The 18,292-nt window shown below is 34.0% G+C and overlaps 1 protein-coding gene across 1 annotated transcript in view; it reads right to left on the bottom strand.

Annotated features, from left to right (window-relative positions):
• SOX5 (SRY-box transcription factor 5) overlaps positions 1 to 18,292 on the bottom strand; it is a 349,953-nt gene that overhangs the window by 54,701 nt on the left and 276,960 nt on the right. The window contains exon 8 of the mRNA XM_039238579.1: positions 14,299 to 14,445. Within this exon, the coding sequence (XP_039094510.1) occupies positions 14,299 to 14,445 (147 nt within the window). The remainder of the gene's footprint in view (positions 1 to 14,298; positions 14,446 to 18,292) is intronic.

The following is an 18,292-nucleotide window of genomic DNA, read 5'->3' as shown; positions in this document are numbered from 1 at the left end:
CACCTGCAGATGTATTCATACTAAACAACTCATGCCTCTAACACAGAAACCAGAATTAATTAATTTATACCTGGTCAGAATATTGTTGAGGTTTTTAAGGCAACTTTTTCTAATTTCATGATACTTGAAAAAGCAAATTCAACAATGAGAATCAGGGCAGAAAGAAGTACACAGTACATTATACATGCTTCAACTACAGATAATAGTAGTTATGCTGCTCTTTGGCCAGTAGTAGTTATGCTGCTCATGCTGCATTGAGATTATCCTCCAATGATTCAAGCCACTGAATTTTGATACTTCCACCTAAGGGGCCCCAAACTCAGTCACATGTCTGAACAAAATACCTTGATTTGCCTCCACAGATGTTTTGCTTATTTGTTTGATCATTCTTTAACAGAACTAGAGTAATAGTTACATGTCAAATATTATGCTTGGTGCTAAGAATGAATAAGAAATAACCCCTATGCTGAAGAGACTCAAACTCATACAAGGGAACACAATGGCAATCAAGTGTTGTAAGGATGCTGGGGTAGAACACAAGGAGCATGCATCTGTGCAGTGGAGTTACATATGATGGAATAGCCGGTTCTGCAGAGAGATGATAATTGAGATAGATATTATAAATTGGTGCAAGGCAAAAGGGAAAAGTGGAATGAAGAGGGAAAAAGCACCCCAGAGAGCCAGAGTGGCACAAACATAAGCAAAAAGATGTATAATAAGGTGATACAGGAGAGAGTTACTCCATATGGAACATACAACGTGGGATAGGGATGTTCTAGACCTGCATTACAACCAAGTTATTTCTATCCTTAAAATTCAGATGAAACCCAACACTCTGTTCTTTCATTCCTACATGCCTTTGCATAGGCTGTTTCACATCCTTCAAAAACCTTCCAGATGGCACATCTTCTGGAAGTCCTTCCTCATTTCCCTATTTCTTCCCAGGTTGTACTAGGAACTTTTTCCCTTGCCTCTATATTATTCTTTGGCCAGTACTTAGCCCATAGTGTTTTAATTGTCAGTTTGTCCATCTTCCCCATTATGCTGCACAGGGTGTTATTTATTGTTCTTTTTTGTTCTACCATAGTGTCCACCGTATTATAGGTGCTCCTATATTAAACGACATTAAAGTTTACAAAATAAAACTCAGAAAATGTTCTTTCTAAAAGTGACATCTAAACAGTGACTCTAGAAACCTCATTTATGAATAACATAGCCATTACGCAGTCTTTTTAAAAATATTATATAAACCAGTCAAGAAACATCTTGCTTTGTTTGTAACTGTAAAGTCTATTTCTATTACTTGGAAAATTTTTTTTTTCCAAAGGAGGACATTCCTCTTTTTTCCAGTAGAAGATAACTCCTGTAAACTAAATCTTGTTTTTTTAAAAATAGGATTCAAGTACATTTTGAAAGATTATTTCAAAGCCTTTCTATTTCTTTTTCTCATTAAATTGCCAATATTTTATTTTATATGCTCAGAATTCTAGAAAATAATATGGTTACACTAAACGCCCAAAAATTCACCTGACAATAGCTAAAAACATATTACTGACTTAAAAAAATTGCTTACACAGACACATTGTCTTAGATATTGTGGTATTAATAATTTAACTGCAAAAATAAACATATAGTGAAAACTACATCACAAACAGTGATAACTACAGTTGAAATTCATATTATTAAGATTGAGCTGTAGAATATTAACATGTAATCTAGTAAACATCGATTGAGTGCATATAATGGACCACCCACTTAGAATTCAGTGGATAAAGGAAGTGTATCTAATATGATCAATCTTATGAAACTGATCTTTCTTTCAATTATTTTTTTGCAAGTCCATAAATTGTACTCCCAGGTATTATCAGAATTCTACCTCAGTGCAACTCTATAAAAGCTAATAGGTAAAAAACAAGCAAAACCAAACAAAAATTACCCAGTGGTTCTCTTAAAATTAGATCAGAATTGGGCGCCTGGGTGGGTGGCTCAGTTGGTTGAGCATCTGACTTCATCTCAGGTCATGATCTCACGCTTTGTGAGTTTTAGTCCCGCAGTGGGCTCTGTGCTAACAGCTCAGGGCCTGGAGCCTCCTTCAGATTCTACGTCTCCCTCTCTCTGCCCCTCCCATGATTGTGCTCTGTCTCTCTCTTTTGATGATAAGTAAATGTTAAAAAAAAAAAAAAAACTGGATCAGAATTATCATTTTTAGATGAATGACAGAAGTATTTGCATGAAAATTGGCACTAAAAATTCCATCAGCTGACCCAAAATTCTTGTCTTGGCCTGTATTTATATAGAATTGACCTGAATATTGAGCTCCTGCCGACTTAAAATAAAACTTTGATCCTCAAAAGAGTTACACAGAGCAGTATAGAAAACACAAATCTGTACTTATTTAAGGACATTCCTATTGCTGTCATAATGCTTTTATACATACTTCACAACAGATATTTTTCTTATGTTATTTTGAGTGCTACTGGAAATACCACAAGAGAAAAATTTTTGCAGTATTTCATCCTTTCTATTTTTGGTTTCAATTTCTTTTTCTCCTATTTATGAAATATCTACACTGCCAAAAGTCATCAAAATTGTACAACAAACCATAACAGCTCAAATTATATAATGAACTAGAAAAATAAGATTTCTTGGCTATTGAAAGGCCCAATTTAAATGAAAGTCTCATACAAAATCTCAGTACTGAAAATCAGTCTTGTAAAGAACTACAACAGAGTTCTAATTAAAAAATATTTTGTGGTTTTATAAAACTGTAGGGTTCTTAGTATTTTCTGGCATTGGCAAACAATTTGGGGGAAATGAATTATCTATTATTATTATTATTATCTATTTGAGTATACATTTTTCCCCTTCATAATGTAAAATTTACAGAATGAAAATTTGGTCTTTATTGTTTTCTAAATTTACAGATCTCATCTTTCTCCTTTTGAAAAATAAAAGTCACAAAGAGTATTTTTTTTAACTGTTGGGTTCTGAATAACTCACTCAATGGAATTAGCTAGTCCATAGTTGGGCATCAAGGGCTAACAGCTGTGGAATATTGCAACTGTAAGTCATATAGCTTGTAAGGAGGGGAATGTAATTCTAAGAAGTGTACAATTATATTATCTACAGGAGGTCCAGGAATGGGAAAGGGGCACATTTTTCCCATAAGAACTTTAGGACACCTCAGAATTCAGGTAAGGGAGGGGCGCCCGGGTGGCTTAGTCGGTTAAGCGTCCGACTTTCGCTTGGGTCATGATCTCGCGGTTCATGGGTTCGGGCCCCGCGTCGGGCTCTGTGCTGACTGCCAGCTCAGAGCCTGGAGCCTGTTTCAGAGTCTGTGACTCCCTCTCTCTCTGACCCTCCCCTGCTCACGCTGACTCTCTCTCTCTCTCCTAGAAATAAATAAAACATTAAAAAAAAAAAATCAAATTAGTAAAAAAAAAAAAAAAAAAAAGAATTCAGGTAAGGGAAGCTTCTAGCTGTTCATGATATGTAGACACTTGCATTTGTAGGCATGCCCCTTTCTACACAGCACTTTGTTAAACAAGTTCTTAGCAATACTCAATAGTCCGAGCCATTAAGAATGTGCTTTAAAATTTAATGTTTCAAAGATTAAAATTTTAGTGAGAAAAATTCTTATTCAACATAGAAAATTTTTCAAATATATTTTTAAGTAAAAGAAGAGTCATAAAATGATTTCATAGGCCCCAAAACAAACCAACAAAAAGACTGTTGCATATTTTGAATGCTGTTCTGTGCCTCCTATGTCCTCAAACTTGAAGATATATGAGATAAGAAATATTTGTGCTTACAAATTTCCCTGGTCATATTAAGCAGCTGCTAAATAATAATTCATAGTTAATGTGAATTACACCACTCACTGTGTGTCTGTTGAATATATATATTTTTTTCACATTTAAGACTTGTCAATTCATACAATTTCTGGTCTTTTTTTTAAAAAGCCTTAATTAAAAATGACTGTGCTTTCTAGCTGATTATTGCCAGTAAAGAGAAACTATATAAATGATGGTGGAGAATTTCATTATCTCATAATTTTTTGAATAGGCTTTGGATTAAAATAGTCTCTGTTTCTTGTTAGGCACAATTAGGGCCACTTCCATATCATACGTGCATAGGAAAATGGGAAAATAGGTGTAACCAAAAAAGAATCTCACTTTATAGAATATAATACAATAATATAGGTATTAGTAGAACTTGGTATATAAACCCACTATCACTAACATAAGTAATATTTTAAGTGCATTTTGAATGTATGTGCTTAAATAAATCATAAAATAATTATCACTCATAATTTTTACTAAGAAAATCACATTGTTTATAGAAATTTTACAGAAACTTCATAGTTTCTGTTTTCAGTTAGTGGCATTGCATATGTATCTGACAAGTATTTTCTAATAACATTTTTAACTAGAAACATGGAAGTATGAAAGAGAGGAACAGAGAAGGGAAGAGATGAAGGAAAGGAAATAGAGAGAGAGAAAGATTTTCAAAGAAAGTTATCCTCTCAAAAATACTGCAGGTTTAATTTAATGATGAAAACGATGCTATTTATAATTTTAAAATACCCTTTTGTATTTGTTTTAAGATTGTAGTGCAACAAAGAGATTGTAGCACATTTTTCACTGATTTTTTTAAGCTAGCTAAAAGTCTGCTGCACTTGGCAGATCTGCTGAAATCATACTGGGTTATAAACTTTTGTGTAAAAATCAAGCATTTTTTAAAAATATCAAAAGCAAAAATCAGACTAATTAGAGTTTAAGGTCTATTTTCTTTTGTGGCTTATTAACATGATCAAAAGATATTAAGTAAAATAAGAGTTCCAAAACTCTTATGATCACTAATAAATAGTAATTATAATTTTAAAGGTGACTGCATTTGAATCAATACTCATGTGTTCGTGTTAGTACCAAAATATCACTCCAAAACCTCAACCTTGTAATTTGCTTTATAGAGGTGATGACAAGTACTATTAAGGATATGTATTTTCTTATATTACTATAAGAAATCTTCAACTCTGATGAAGTAAGTGAATCTGAATACAACTCAGGAAATACTTCAGGTTATATCCATACTCCTTACACTTACTTGCTGCTCTTAATAGGCTATACAAAATTGTCTTTTTCCACCTGTATATCCCTCATCATAAATCTCACTATATACTCTGTTCCATGAGGGCAGAGATCTGTCTAAACTATGTGCCAGTGTCCTCGGGTCCTAGGATTCTGACATATCATAGGTAATTAATAGACATTTGTCAAATTAAAATGTCTCACCTTTCCAATGGCAAGGTCCAATATATGTCATTAGCTCAAATTCCACAGTATTATTGGGAAATATTGTAGAGATACTTAAAATTATTACTTAATTGGTCCAAAGGATAAAAGAAAAAAACATTTCCTTTGCTCAAAAACATAGTCCCTAAGAAAGGAAGGCAATGAGTACATAATAATCACAATTTACAGTTTATGGCAAATGGAAAACATTTCTTTAACTTGAATGAACTTAGAATATAGCTTAAATCCCTGAACAAGAAAAAGTGGTACATGGTCTAGTCTTTATCATTCTCAGCCTCATTTCTTAGCATTCTCCCTTATGTTTCCTGCATTCTGGCTACTTCAGTCTATTTTCTAAACCTTGAATTTCCAAACTCACATATTAGGGTCTTTGCAATTGCTTGTTCCTCCTATTTGGAATAACTTTACCCTAGACCTTTGCAGGTATTTTCATTTTCACGAATTAGGTGTCAGACAGGGTTTCCTTTATATCTCTGTCTCCAGAAGATTTTCTTGCTTATTCCCAGGACCTTGATCATTTACCCTGTTTTATTTTCTTCATAGCACTTACCAATATATGAAATTATCTATTTCATTAATCAATCAATATTAATCGCTCATAGTTTGTCTCTTCCTCTTACATTGCAAAATTTTAATAGGACAAACTGTTTTGTTCATAGCCATAGAAGCTGTAGTTTTACTGCCTTGCAATGAACTTGACACATGATAGGTATGAATGAATACTTGTTAAATTAGTGAATGATAGATGTTATAAAGCATCTATAAAGGAACAGTCCTTTGAAGAATAAGAAGAAAAGCAGAGCTAAGAGATAGGAAAACTTCCATGCAACATTGTTTGGGCTCTTGATTAAACCAGACCTGTAGTCAAGATTTTTTTTTTTTTCCTAATGTGAGTGAAAACATTTCCTTTTCACTTAATCCAGTTTGGGTTGGGTTTTTTATTACTTGCAACTCAAAGAGTACTAACAAATACAGTTGTCATTCAGTGGAATCACAAGCTGAAATCCTGGAAAGCTGATTACAATTCTATTTAAATGAGAGTATTGTGACATTAAGAGTTACTCTGAATAATGCTACCTCATGGAGTGGCGGTAAAGGGACCTCATAAAGGAGGTTTATTGTGTGTTGGAGTGAATACTCTCTGGGTTTCCTCCTTACTTAAGCTTCTACACTTCTATAAATAAAATGCCTGATACCTTTTGTTAAATAAATGACACTTTTGAATACTTCGGGCTTTGAACTTTTCTTCAGCTTAGAGTGGTGCATCTCTTTAATTTTTTGACTCTTAACATCTACATCTAATTACTGTGTTTTCTTTCCCTTCTCCATTTTTATAATGTTTAAAAATATCGTAGAATGCTTTGTTCTCTCTAGACAAAAATCTATTGAAAGAAGATAACTAATGAATATGTATACTATTTTCCATCAATCTAAATAGAACATTGGTATTTGTTGTCCTTTTAAACATATTTCTATACTTTGGTGCACCTCTGCGAGAAAGACCATTAAAAGTCTTCCTGTTTATGAATAAGAAAGATGTGTAAACAAGATAGAGTTGATTAAATAGAGGGGGAATCAAATCTGAGATCTAGAGGGTCCTGCATGGGTTCTCTTCTCAATTCTCTATCCAAATAGTTCTCATACACACGTGTGGCCTAGAGGGATGGAAAGGGGCCAATAATCAGTTCAAATGAGGCACTGATCATTTACTTTGGTGAGAAAATAAAGGATTTGAACTGATTTGATCCTTTAAACTGATCTGAAATACATTTTAGGAAGTCAAAATTACAATGCTCTCTTAAAAAGGAAGTGAACCATAGAAGCGGGCTTTTGCTTTCTTAGTCTCTGACATAGTAATGATTTACCCTTTTTAGCCATGATGTTCCTTGAGGTTGTATTAGACCCTCCTCCGGTACAAAGACATCCTTCATATTCCTGCTTTTCCTCCCTACACTATTTAGGTTTTAACTGCTTGGTTTTAAAATTAAAATGCTTTAATCACAGCTTTTTGGATGGTGAGTCTTCTTTGGGTTGGATCTATTTTCATTTAGAAAATGTGATTCTGTGATCTTCCTGTATCTGCACATGTTCAACATCCTCTTGCTTTCTCCATGGTTTGCATTATTAAAAATCTTTGACATGGCTCATCAGAGCTGGCTGCTGTGTTCCAGACAGGATCCTGTCGAAACAAACTCAGTCTACTAGGAAACAGAGGCCAGGCCAGCTGAATTCAAAGAACATTACCTAAATCCCTCCGTATATTTTGCCTCTTTAAAAAAATGCCATGATTATGACTAGTCTATCTCTTTGTTTTATAATTTGTACTGTATGTTATCAACCCCTCGTTTGCTGAATCGTAAGACTATCTCACCAAACGACCTACTTGGACATTTAATACCACTGTGCTCAGAAAAGCCTTTGTTTAAGTACCTAGCTGTTTGAGATCCTGGTCAACTGAATACAGATGAAAAGGAAAGGGGGAGGCTCATCACAGGGGTTCTGTTGATAACATTTCATTTAACATATTTCAGTTTAGCAACATGGGACTGCAAAGAGAAAACTATTTTATTTAAAATGACAGGGCGGCTCTGTTAACGTTCACTGTACATATGTCCCACCCAGGAAGTGATGTTAATGATAATGGGTACATTTACAGTTTAACTCTATGAGGTGATTCTTCTCAAATGAATTCACCTCTTGAGTATGACACATCCATATCACATCTCAAAGGCTCACAAAATTGTTATTTCACAGATATTGAAATACCAGAGAGAGAGAGAGAGAGAGAGAGAGAGAAGAGAGGGAGAGAGGTGTTCAACAGCTATTCAACAAAACACAAAGCAGCTGTACAGAGCAAGGTATTAGGGAGATTTAGCATTTAATTGATATGCCCAACAGTGTTTAAAGCATAAGAATAGAAAATGGGCAATTTAAATGTGTTTATAATTAGCTGAGGCTAACATCCCCTTCTCTTCTCAAGTTTTAGGAAAAATGTGATATGTAAAAAGTACCAAGTCCAACAGTTTCACAATGGATCAGTGATTTTATCTATCTTACATTTATTGATGAATGACAGTTCCTCTTTTATTAATACTAGTGAAGCACTCTGGATTATTTAGAGACACACCACACTCAGAGACCTATTCCAGCCCAGAGTAGTCAATAATAATTACTTGGGACCTTGACCTGAAAAGGTCTAAGAATAAGTTAAATACTAGTATTCTAGGAATTTTACATATTGGAATTTACCTCTCTAGCAACTACTACTGCTCAAAAGTTTTATGGCCAGATAAAATGTAAAAAAAAATTTAAATGAAGTCAACAGTTATATTGAACAGTATTTTTCAAACTTTTCATCATGGAAGTACTCCTGTGAAGGCCTTAGCCTTTCCTGGTCCGTTTAAAACTTAGAATATCTCTTTGTTTTTGTGTACTTTCTCTTTAAAGAATGTGTTGGTCATAATGTTAAAAATAATGTTTTTATAGTTAGTGTTAGTGGTGTTCCAACTTGATTGTGGTTACACTGCATGGAGACTTTTGTATTCAGCCTTTTTCCCCAGATGGCATTACAGAACACGATCTCAAAGTTAGCAAAAAGCTTTATATCCCACATCTCCTGTTAGAACTAATTTTCAATTAAGATGAATCATGATTATCCTCGGATTTCTCATGTTCCCAACATAATGCTAATCTTGTATGTGTACCACGGTTTGTGACTCATAGTATTAAGCTACAAAATTCTACCCTGTAGATGAGTATGTACTGATGTAATGCTTATTTGATAGCATAGAACTATGTGACTGGTAACATTACAGCAAAAAAAAAAAAAAGGTGCCCTAATAAGAGGCATTGGCAATTCTGGCATCACTAACACAAACATCTGGCTACCAAATCAGAAAAGACATTCATTACTGCACTTGTGAAAAAAGATCAGGTAACAATATAGTTTTGCTTCTTGCTTCTGAATTTGACTCAACATTTATAAGGATATTGCAGCTGAAAGAATCTGATTGTGTCTGATCAGCTGGCTAGGGCTGTTTCTGCCTTGTTGGAAAATATTTCTTTCCCTTGTCATAACTCCCAGGTGCCACTGCTGAGCAAATGGGAACATCACTGTTAGAAGTATTTGAAAAGAACAAAAAAGAATTGATTCAGACAACTTACGTGCTCCTGTCATTGATAGAGACACAACTGTGACGGAGGAGTATGACTAGGGTCATAGCAAAGGTAAAAGAAAAGCACCCAGGAATTCTTTCTTGTAACCGGCTTTTCAAACTAACTATTCTTGGTTGTTGTAGGCAATATACAAGTTTTCATCAAATGCCAAGAGACATTTCATAGTATTTGCAAGTTGCTCTTGTAATTTTCCCAAGAGGTGGCTACTTTTACAATGGCAAATCACTTAGATGCAAAACTCAGGTGGTCAGCACATCTGTGACATATGAGAACTTCTTGGTAGCATGGAATTATAATGTCTATTCATTATCAACAATTGTGTGAGTGGTGTGTGAAATTGAGTAAAAATAATCTTCCTCCTAAGATAATTATTTTAAGGCTGACACTGTGTCTATTATTTTTAAAGGAAATCAATTGTTCTTAAAAAACAAATGTAATCAAGAGATCAGTTACTATCACATAGGAAAGGCTATCTAGGTTTTTAAAAGACTGCAACAAATAGTTCAGAAAGTCATTTAAGTAATGGAATATGTTGGTGTTAAAATGAAAGTCACTGATACATTAATCCATCCTGTGACAAAATGCTAAACTATACACAAATCAATTTAAATATTTGCTAAGGAATTTAAACAGATTCAGAGCAGCAATACTGTATTTAAGGACCAATATGGCTAAACAATAACTTAACTGAATAATTTTCCTTAATATGTAAGGTGGAAGTATTTGTAAAATTTCCTCTAAATGGGATCTCTTGTACAGAAAAATTCATAATTTCATACTTTCATTCAGTTATTTACCAATATTTAGCAATATGCTAGTTATAAGGACACACACAAGCTACAAAATAGCTCTGAAGAGCTAAATATATTTCTTTTCATTAGTTAATGAAAAGAATGGTCCTGGAGTAGAATCCAGAGGGGAGAAAAGCTAATTTTTAAAGAAACAAGTGTACATGTATTAAAAAGGGTTTCTTTTTATGCAACACCTGAGAAATTAAAAAAATCCTGCTGATGACCTTAATTTTCTTATCATTGGCAAAATAGATTTCTTGGCTTTTGCCTAATAAAATCAAGGCATTAAAAAAAAATTACCCACTGACAATATGTCACGTATTAATGAAAACAGTCCATAAGCAGTAAGTTCAAGGACATATAACTCAACAAGCAACACTACTCATATTCTCCAATGCAGATTTTGAAGAGACCAGATTTCCTTTTGTGTTTTCATATTTACAGAACACGATTACTGTTTGCAGTTTTTTTAAAGGTTCATTGTGAACCCTCTAAAGGTTTCTTTATCATTTAATATTATAAATAATTATGTTCCTAGGCAGCAGTTCAAAGCTCAGTACAGCACTCGTACAACACCACAGGCAGGTCAGGTGACCTTTCTCCAATTCTCCTCTCTCTGGTGCTGAGGACAGACAAAGTGATATGTCTGTCATACGCCATTACCATTAGAACAGAATCTTGTTCTTTTATTACAACTGAACTCCGCCAGATTTCTCAGCAGGAATGCTAAGTGAAATCAATGTCTTGGATTTCCAGGCTGAGCTTGGAGGTCACAGCCACTCTATCATTTCTCAGCATTATCCTTTCTCGTGCGCGCACACACTCCCCAAGCCTCCAACTGGCACACAGCAGATTGAAAACAGCATGCATCAGAGGACTCATGCTGTACAATTTTACAGTCTTTTGGTGCCCCCTCCTTTTGATTCCCCCCTTCTATTTTTTGCAAATTGCAAATAAGTTTTGTTTGTGTCCTTCTCTAGAGTTGTGAGTCAAAGGCAAAGGCACACCTAGGAAGAAGGGCAGGCAATAAAACCCAGAGAACATGGTTGATTTTTGACAGCTGCCAATAAGATCATTCTCCTTACATCATCACTTGGATGTGGCTGACAATTTCATTGTTCCAAACAATAAATATGCCTTCAACATAAACCATCTACTTGGTTTATGCCAGGTAGGTATATAGCCACATAAATACCATTAATAAGATAATTTTATTTTATAGTAAAATAGATGTGAAATTCACCAATAAAACATGCAGGAAATACCCATAGGGCACTAAGAATTGATTGTTTAAAGGTATAAATAGGACAATAAATGATAGTTATATTTATTCTATATAAATAAAACAGCTTTGTGAAGTGAAAATGTTTATAATGCCATGTGTAAATATCAGTTTCACGCTGCAAGAAACTAAATTCATGCATTGAAATGGGTCCTCTTTATTTACTATTGGTTGTATCTTTTTGACCATGTTCTTCATTTAAATAACAGTGGTATTTCTTGGTCTGACTATTTTTAATGCACTAACCTTCACGGCTGAGCTAAAATACAAGCACATTTAAGACATCTTTACTGATAGTAAGAGTGGTTGTAGACAGTGTGTTAGAGGACAGTGAGTAGAGAAAGAACATATTTTTATTAAATTGTGTTATTACCTAAAAAGAGGCACTCTACTGTTTGTTCAACTTTTAATGTCTTTTACACAATTACAAATGGGAAGAAACACAATATCGACCATTTTCCTAAACTTCACATGATAGAAAATTCAAGGAAGCTAGTTTTTAAAAAGTTATACTAAGTTCTAAAAATAATCCACAAAATATATTTAAAATTATGCATAATCATAGGTATAGAAACATAATCCACTTTTTCACTTGCACTAAAAAAATGGAAGTTTATTAAACTATAGAAAATGGCAGAAGATTATCACTGAGATAGATAATAAGTCTGCTTGGCACCCACTATATAGGGTTCTATGAATATCTAGAACCATAGAACTCATAAAGCAGTGTTCTAGTCTTGGCAAAGCAAACCTTCAATCACTTTTGCATTTTCCATGGTTACCAAAAAAAGTATCACTGTAGCAATTGCTCAGTAAACATTTGAATGGATGCATGATTGAATGAATGAATGAATGAATGAAGAGATGCATAAATGGATGAGGTTGATTGACATCAAAAGCTTCATGATTATTTGAATAAGTAAATTGGGGAGAAGGTAATAATGATAAAAAGTTAATCTAGAAGAAATTAAAAAAAAACCCAGTAGTTATTTAACAAGTGAACTATATAGTCTAAAATCATAAAATGAAATGTCTTAATGCAAGCATCATTATGAAACACGGTGTGAAATCATGTTAATAAATCCAGGGGGGAAAACAGAGAATAATACCTCATGGAATTATTTGTGTGTGATGGTGACTATGCTGCTACAGCTATTTATTTTATTCAAAATTAGTCCATTCATGCAATATATCACAATTGCTAGTCCATGAAGACCTCAAAATATCACTGCCTTAAAATTAAATTTAAGTTAACAAATGTTATAATTATTATCAAAGTTTAAAACCTATGCTCTACTGTGATTATAAAGAAAAGCAGACCAGATTTTGGGTGTACATTAGGCACAGCATATGTAAGGTCCATTACACAGCTGAAATAGTTCTTAAAGGTGTGCTTGTACATTTCCCCATATCACAGCCATGTGTACAATAATTGGAACTATATATCTGCACATAGTGCAGGTTAATTATGGTCTAAGTTCCTTATCCAGGTTAAGTTGTGCTTTCAAATGTATTTACCTCTTAATAATATGGAAATGGCCCTTAAGAGTTTGGGGAAGATGGAGGCTGGAGTATACTTTCCCAACTGATCCCTTCTCTTTCTCGACTCACCTTCTGAATTAATACATTAACTGTGAAAGGCACCTGTCAGGGTACCAGAGCAGGATTAAAAACAAATTCTTAGTGTTTCTTTCTGTTTCAGTACTTGAATTTTTTTTTTTTTCTGTGTATTCTTTTCAACTGTTGACACTACTCCCTCCAGTATTTTCATGTGGCATTGGGAAATGAAGAACTCAAACAATATTCCAGCTAAGTCAGCAAAAGTTGTTATTTGGGGGGGGGGATAAATTAACTGTGTCAGTTTTTTATACAACGTTTTCTAATAGAACATATGTGTTGTTATTTCCCTAAGTAATCTCAGGAAAAAATACTTTATGGTCACTCTTCTGTCTTCTTTCACAGAAAGTATAATATATTCACATATCCTCATCTAAGACCTTGAGGTCTTATAAACACAAAACCATTTCAGCTTCAAATTTTTCTGCTTCTCTCTTCTAAGACAAAGAATAAATTATTTGAATCCTCCCCCGGCCAATCCTTGTCCATATTCTCTCAAGAAATGTTTCCTTCGTTCCCAAAAGAAAACTATTTCTAAAATAGTCCTATTTCTAACACTGTTATTACCTTTATATCTTTCATGAAAATCTTATTGGGTGGATGACATATCTAAAATTATATTCACACTGCACCACATTATAGCAGCTATTGATATTTAAATAAAACATTTTCTTATGCCCTATCTGTACTCATATTTTAAGGTCTATTTCAGTTGCCCCCTTTTTGGGAAACCCCTTCCAGGATCTTTCGTTGAAAGTAATCTGTTTGTCTTAATAACTTCCAATGCGCTTTATCTGTAACTTTTTATAAGGCTTTGTTTCACAGAGTATGGGTATCTATTTGATAAGACTGCAAGCTACATGACTACAGCATGTCTATCTTATATATCTGTGCATCACTCACATTTCCAACTATGGCTATCAATGCATGTTTGTTGAATAAATGAATGGCTCAATATATGTACGTTATTGATCCTTCTTGACCCTACTAGACTCTTATCTCCTTCAAGACCCAGAGGTTAACCTGATCGCTGGCACATAATAGATATTCAATAAATGTCACTGAATGAAAAGTAAAACTGTAAATGGCGAGACACGTAGCTTCTTCAAAAAGGTACCTTGCTTTTGGGTGGTGGGCTGTTTGTGCTCTTGTCTGTGTGAATGCTGGTAGGAGATACAGCAGCACCGAGGTTGCTTTGGGGGATGCCTGGGAGCTTCCCTCCTGGAGATACCTGCATTGCAGCTAGCTGGGCAGCATATAACTGCTACAGAAGAAACAGGGAGGGAGAAACAGAGAGAGAGAGAGAGAGAGAGAGAAATGACTATCAGTAATAAAATAAACGCACCTCTCAGAAAGTACCTGTACTCAGATGTGACAGTTTTCCTGTGAGTATTCCTGTTTACCGCCCTGGAACATTTAAAGAAAGAAATTGTCATCTCAACTTTCATGACTTACTTCCCTGGGGAGAAATGACAGATACCACATACAAGGGATTTCAGCTTTAGGATGTCCAGGGACTCCAAGCAAATAATAGTCATTTGTGTTTATTCTTTCTCAATGGCTAGAGAAGACAAGTATATCATAATATTTGGTCAAGAACTCTTCTTGCTCTATTTTAAAACGTACACAGTGTGTTACAAAAGAATGCAGCTTCATATACAAAGTCATTTTCTTACTATCTAAATTGGCTTTTTTTTTTTACTTGTTGTAATGGTCACCCGTAAAAATTTTTTTTCTAATCATTAGTTGTGTAGAAATACAAACAAGCCATTGAGAGAGAATGGAAGGAGAGTATTTGAAGCATTACCTGGTGAGTCTACCTACATTGATAAAATTAACTGGATGCTTGCCAGAAGTCCACTTTATGTCATGATATATAAACACAGACAAACCTGAAATTATCTTGAGGATTAGGGTTTTAAGGAATACTGTCTAAAACATGCACTCTTCCACTATGCCACTGCATAGTAATTCTTATTAAACAACCACTAAAATATTCTTCAACTAATCAATTTAATAAGAAAATTTCACTTTGATAATAATCGTCATATGATACAGCATCTTAAAACAAGGAGAGACTGTTTTAGATTCAAATAGTCAAATCAAATGTTTAGATTAATTCTCTTTTCATCTTCATTTATCAGTTTGTGAAAATTTTAAGATCTGGATGGGAAAGATATTATGTGTGTGTGTGTGTGTTGGAATAATTATATTATTCTTTATTTCAGTTGGTGAGGAAGAAAAATAACATGATGACTGGGAGTTTATCTTTTTTTTTTTTTTGAGTATCAGAATTGACCCATTTCCCACACTTGTGTTAAAAATCATTGCATTATATTCTACAATTCAAAAAAGTAGTTTTTGCTGTCCTCACCCTAAACTGTTTATGGAGTGATTAAGAAAACAACCAATATCCCAAGATACCGCTTTCCAAATTTAAATTTTGTCCACTAAAGTACATGTATTGAATTACATACACAGAATTTTAAGAATATTTTTAAAAATTGTCTGGATTGCTATATTATAGATTATAAATGTAATACTATATTATATATTATAACCTTGTCTTTAAAAATTGTTCCAGTGGGTATTATGCCTACAGGCTAACAATACATATTACTGGTTTAGAATACAGTAAATAGAGGATTGTTTCATAACAACTAAAGATTGACATGGGACATTTTAACATCTGTAGATAAACAAATGTGAACAAAGTAATTATTCAAGATTTTACTTTGATTATTAAAGAATTATTTCATAACTTGAAACAATTATTGACTATTTGAGTTATTTAGATAATTAAATGGATGGACCAGTCACTCAAAAATGTGATTCAATGTTCAAATATTAATCTGTATAGACAGACTCAAAACTTGCAAAGATGTATAAGAGCTACCATTAAAAATACAAGTATAAATATATTTTGAAACACTTTATTGAATGTAAAGGTTGGAGATGACATATATTTGGAATAAAGAATATCATAAACAGTCTTTGATTATTCAAATAAACATGTTAATTTTATCTTTTAAATATAAAATTATGGTTTATCTTAATTAAACTGTACTAAGAAATGCTTTTGAGTGGAAAAAGGAAAAACCCTAAGTTTTTAAAATAGGTGGACCCATTTAAATATTTTTATAAGAATAGTATGGTATCACCAACCTTACTGGTACTTGTATACAATATAGAGAGTTAAAGTAATTTATGATGAAAATGTCAGGAGCTGCTAGTCAGAGTATGTCTAATATAGGGTAGCTCTTCATTTCTTTCAATCTCTCATATCGCCCCGTTCCTCATATTTGGCTTTCTCCTACTTCACCAAAGTATGGAAGTAGGAAATATCTATATCCAATACATTTTATTTTGTGTGAAATATATGTGCTTCTTATATTTACATCATATTATGGAAGCATGAAAAAGGCCTCAAGGCTTAGAGGATCTAACACACTTCAAGTCTGCACAGATAAAATAAACTTGAAATTTTAATACTTGTGGGTCCTAATTTGGGCCTAACTCACAAGCTAAAAGAAATTTCAGTAGTTTTAAAAAAGTTGACAGTGATCCTCAGAGCTGGCTACTATGTAAGGGTGGGCAACTTGCCAAAAAGAAAAAAAAATGCTACTCTGACTTATTTTAGTTCAATCTTTCAAAAAATTAAGTTCACTTGTCCATGCATTAAAATGTGCATGCTAATTTTAAAGCAAGGGACTCAAGAGGTGATTATTATTTTATTTCACTTATTACATGTTCTTGAAGGAAAATCAAGTAGAATAATATGGAACCACTGGCTGATCTTGTTGAGAGAGAAGGGTCACAGAATCTCGTGGCAACTAGAAGGCCATCTGAAGTAGCAAGCCCACTCCCTGAACTAGAGAGCCCACTCCCCATTGTAGATACATCAATAACTGTGCATCTATATGTTTTCTTTTCTAAGCTTATTTATTTATTTTGATAAAGAAAGAGAGCTTGAAGGGCAGAGATGGGGGGAAGGCAAGAGAGAGAAAGAGAGGGAGAGAGAAAAAGAGAGGGAGAGAGAGAGAGAGACAGAGACAGAGACAGAGAGACAGAGAGAGAGAGAGACAGAGAGAGAGAGAATCCCAAGCAGGCTCCACACTGATGGCACAGAGTCTGATGCACGGCTCAAACTCACAAACTGTGAAATCATGACCTGAACTGAAACCAAGAGTCAGATGCTTAACTGACTGAGCCATCCAGGCACCCCATCTATATATTAACTACATAATTTTTTTAAACAAAAATCTGGCTAACATTTTTCATTAAAAGACTGCTGATAAAACCAGAATTAAATATGATGTATTATGATAAATACTCTTTTATGGAGCGCAGTTAAGTTATTCTAAACATCAGAAATAAATTGAGAGATTGTAAACATAGAAAGCTAAAGCTCTTAAATAGAGCACTCATTTCATTACGTTAACCGAACTAACAGAGTAACTGTCTTGCCTTGCAGAATAACTTTACTGTTATCTTGAAACTCTTGCTCCAATCTCTAAAATTCCCCAACTCCACAGATCATTAGGTTTTCCACTCTTTATACTACTTAAAATATTGTGGTCCTATTCCCTTTCTCTTCCTTCATCCCTATACCTATTTCAGACAATTTTTTTTTTTTTAATTTCTAAGAGAGAGAGAGAGAGAGAGAGAGCATGAGCAGGTGAGGGACAGAGAGAGAGGGAGTCACAGACCGAAACAGGCTCCAGGCTCTGAGCTGGCAGTGAGCACAGAGCCCGACGCGGGGCCTAAACCCACGAACCGCGAGATCATGACCTAAGCAAAAGTTGGATGCTCAACCGACTAAGCCACCCAGGCACCCCAGACAATGATTTTTTTAAGAAAAAATAATATAAAATAAAAACCATATAAAATAAAAAAATCATATAATCAGTGGAATCTATCCACTTATTACTTAGTATCTTCTTGGTGCTCATGTGTCCATGTACATGTATACATATACATACACACACAAACACACACACACATGCATGTAAGTAACTCATTTTCGTTTCAAATTGCTCCATAAACCCACATTCTTTGTCTCTTTAGCTCTTTCAAGGACCCATGGTTTTCTACTTTTAGTGCTCTTCCAC

The sequence above is a fragment of the Hyaena hyaena genome, unplaced genomic scaffold (genome assembly GCF_003009895.1).
Source record: "Hyaena hyaena isolate Hyena2069 unplaced genomic scaffold, ASM300989v1 scaffold_143, whole genome shotgun sequence".
Lineage (NCBI taxonomy): Eukaryota > Metazoa > Chordata > Mammalia > Carnivora > Hyaenidae > Hyaena > Hyaena hyaena.
This window is presented reverse-complemented; position numbering and strand designations above follow the sequence as displayed.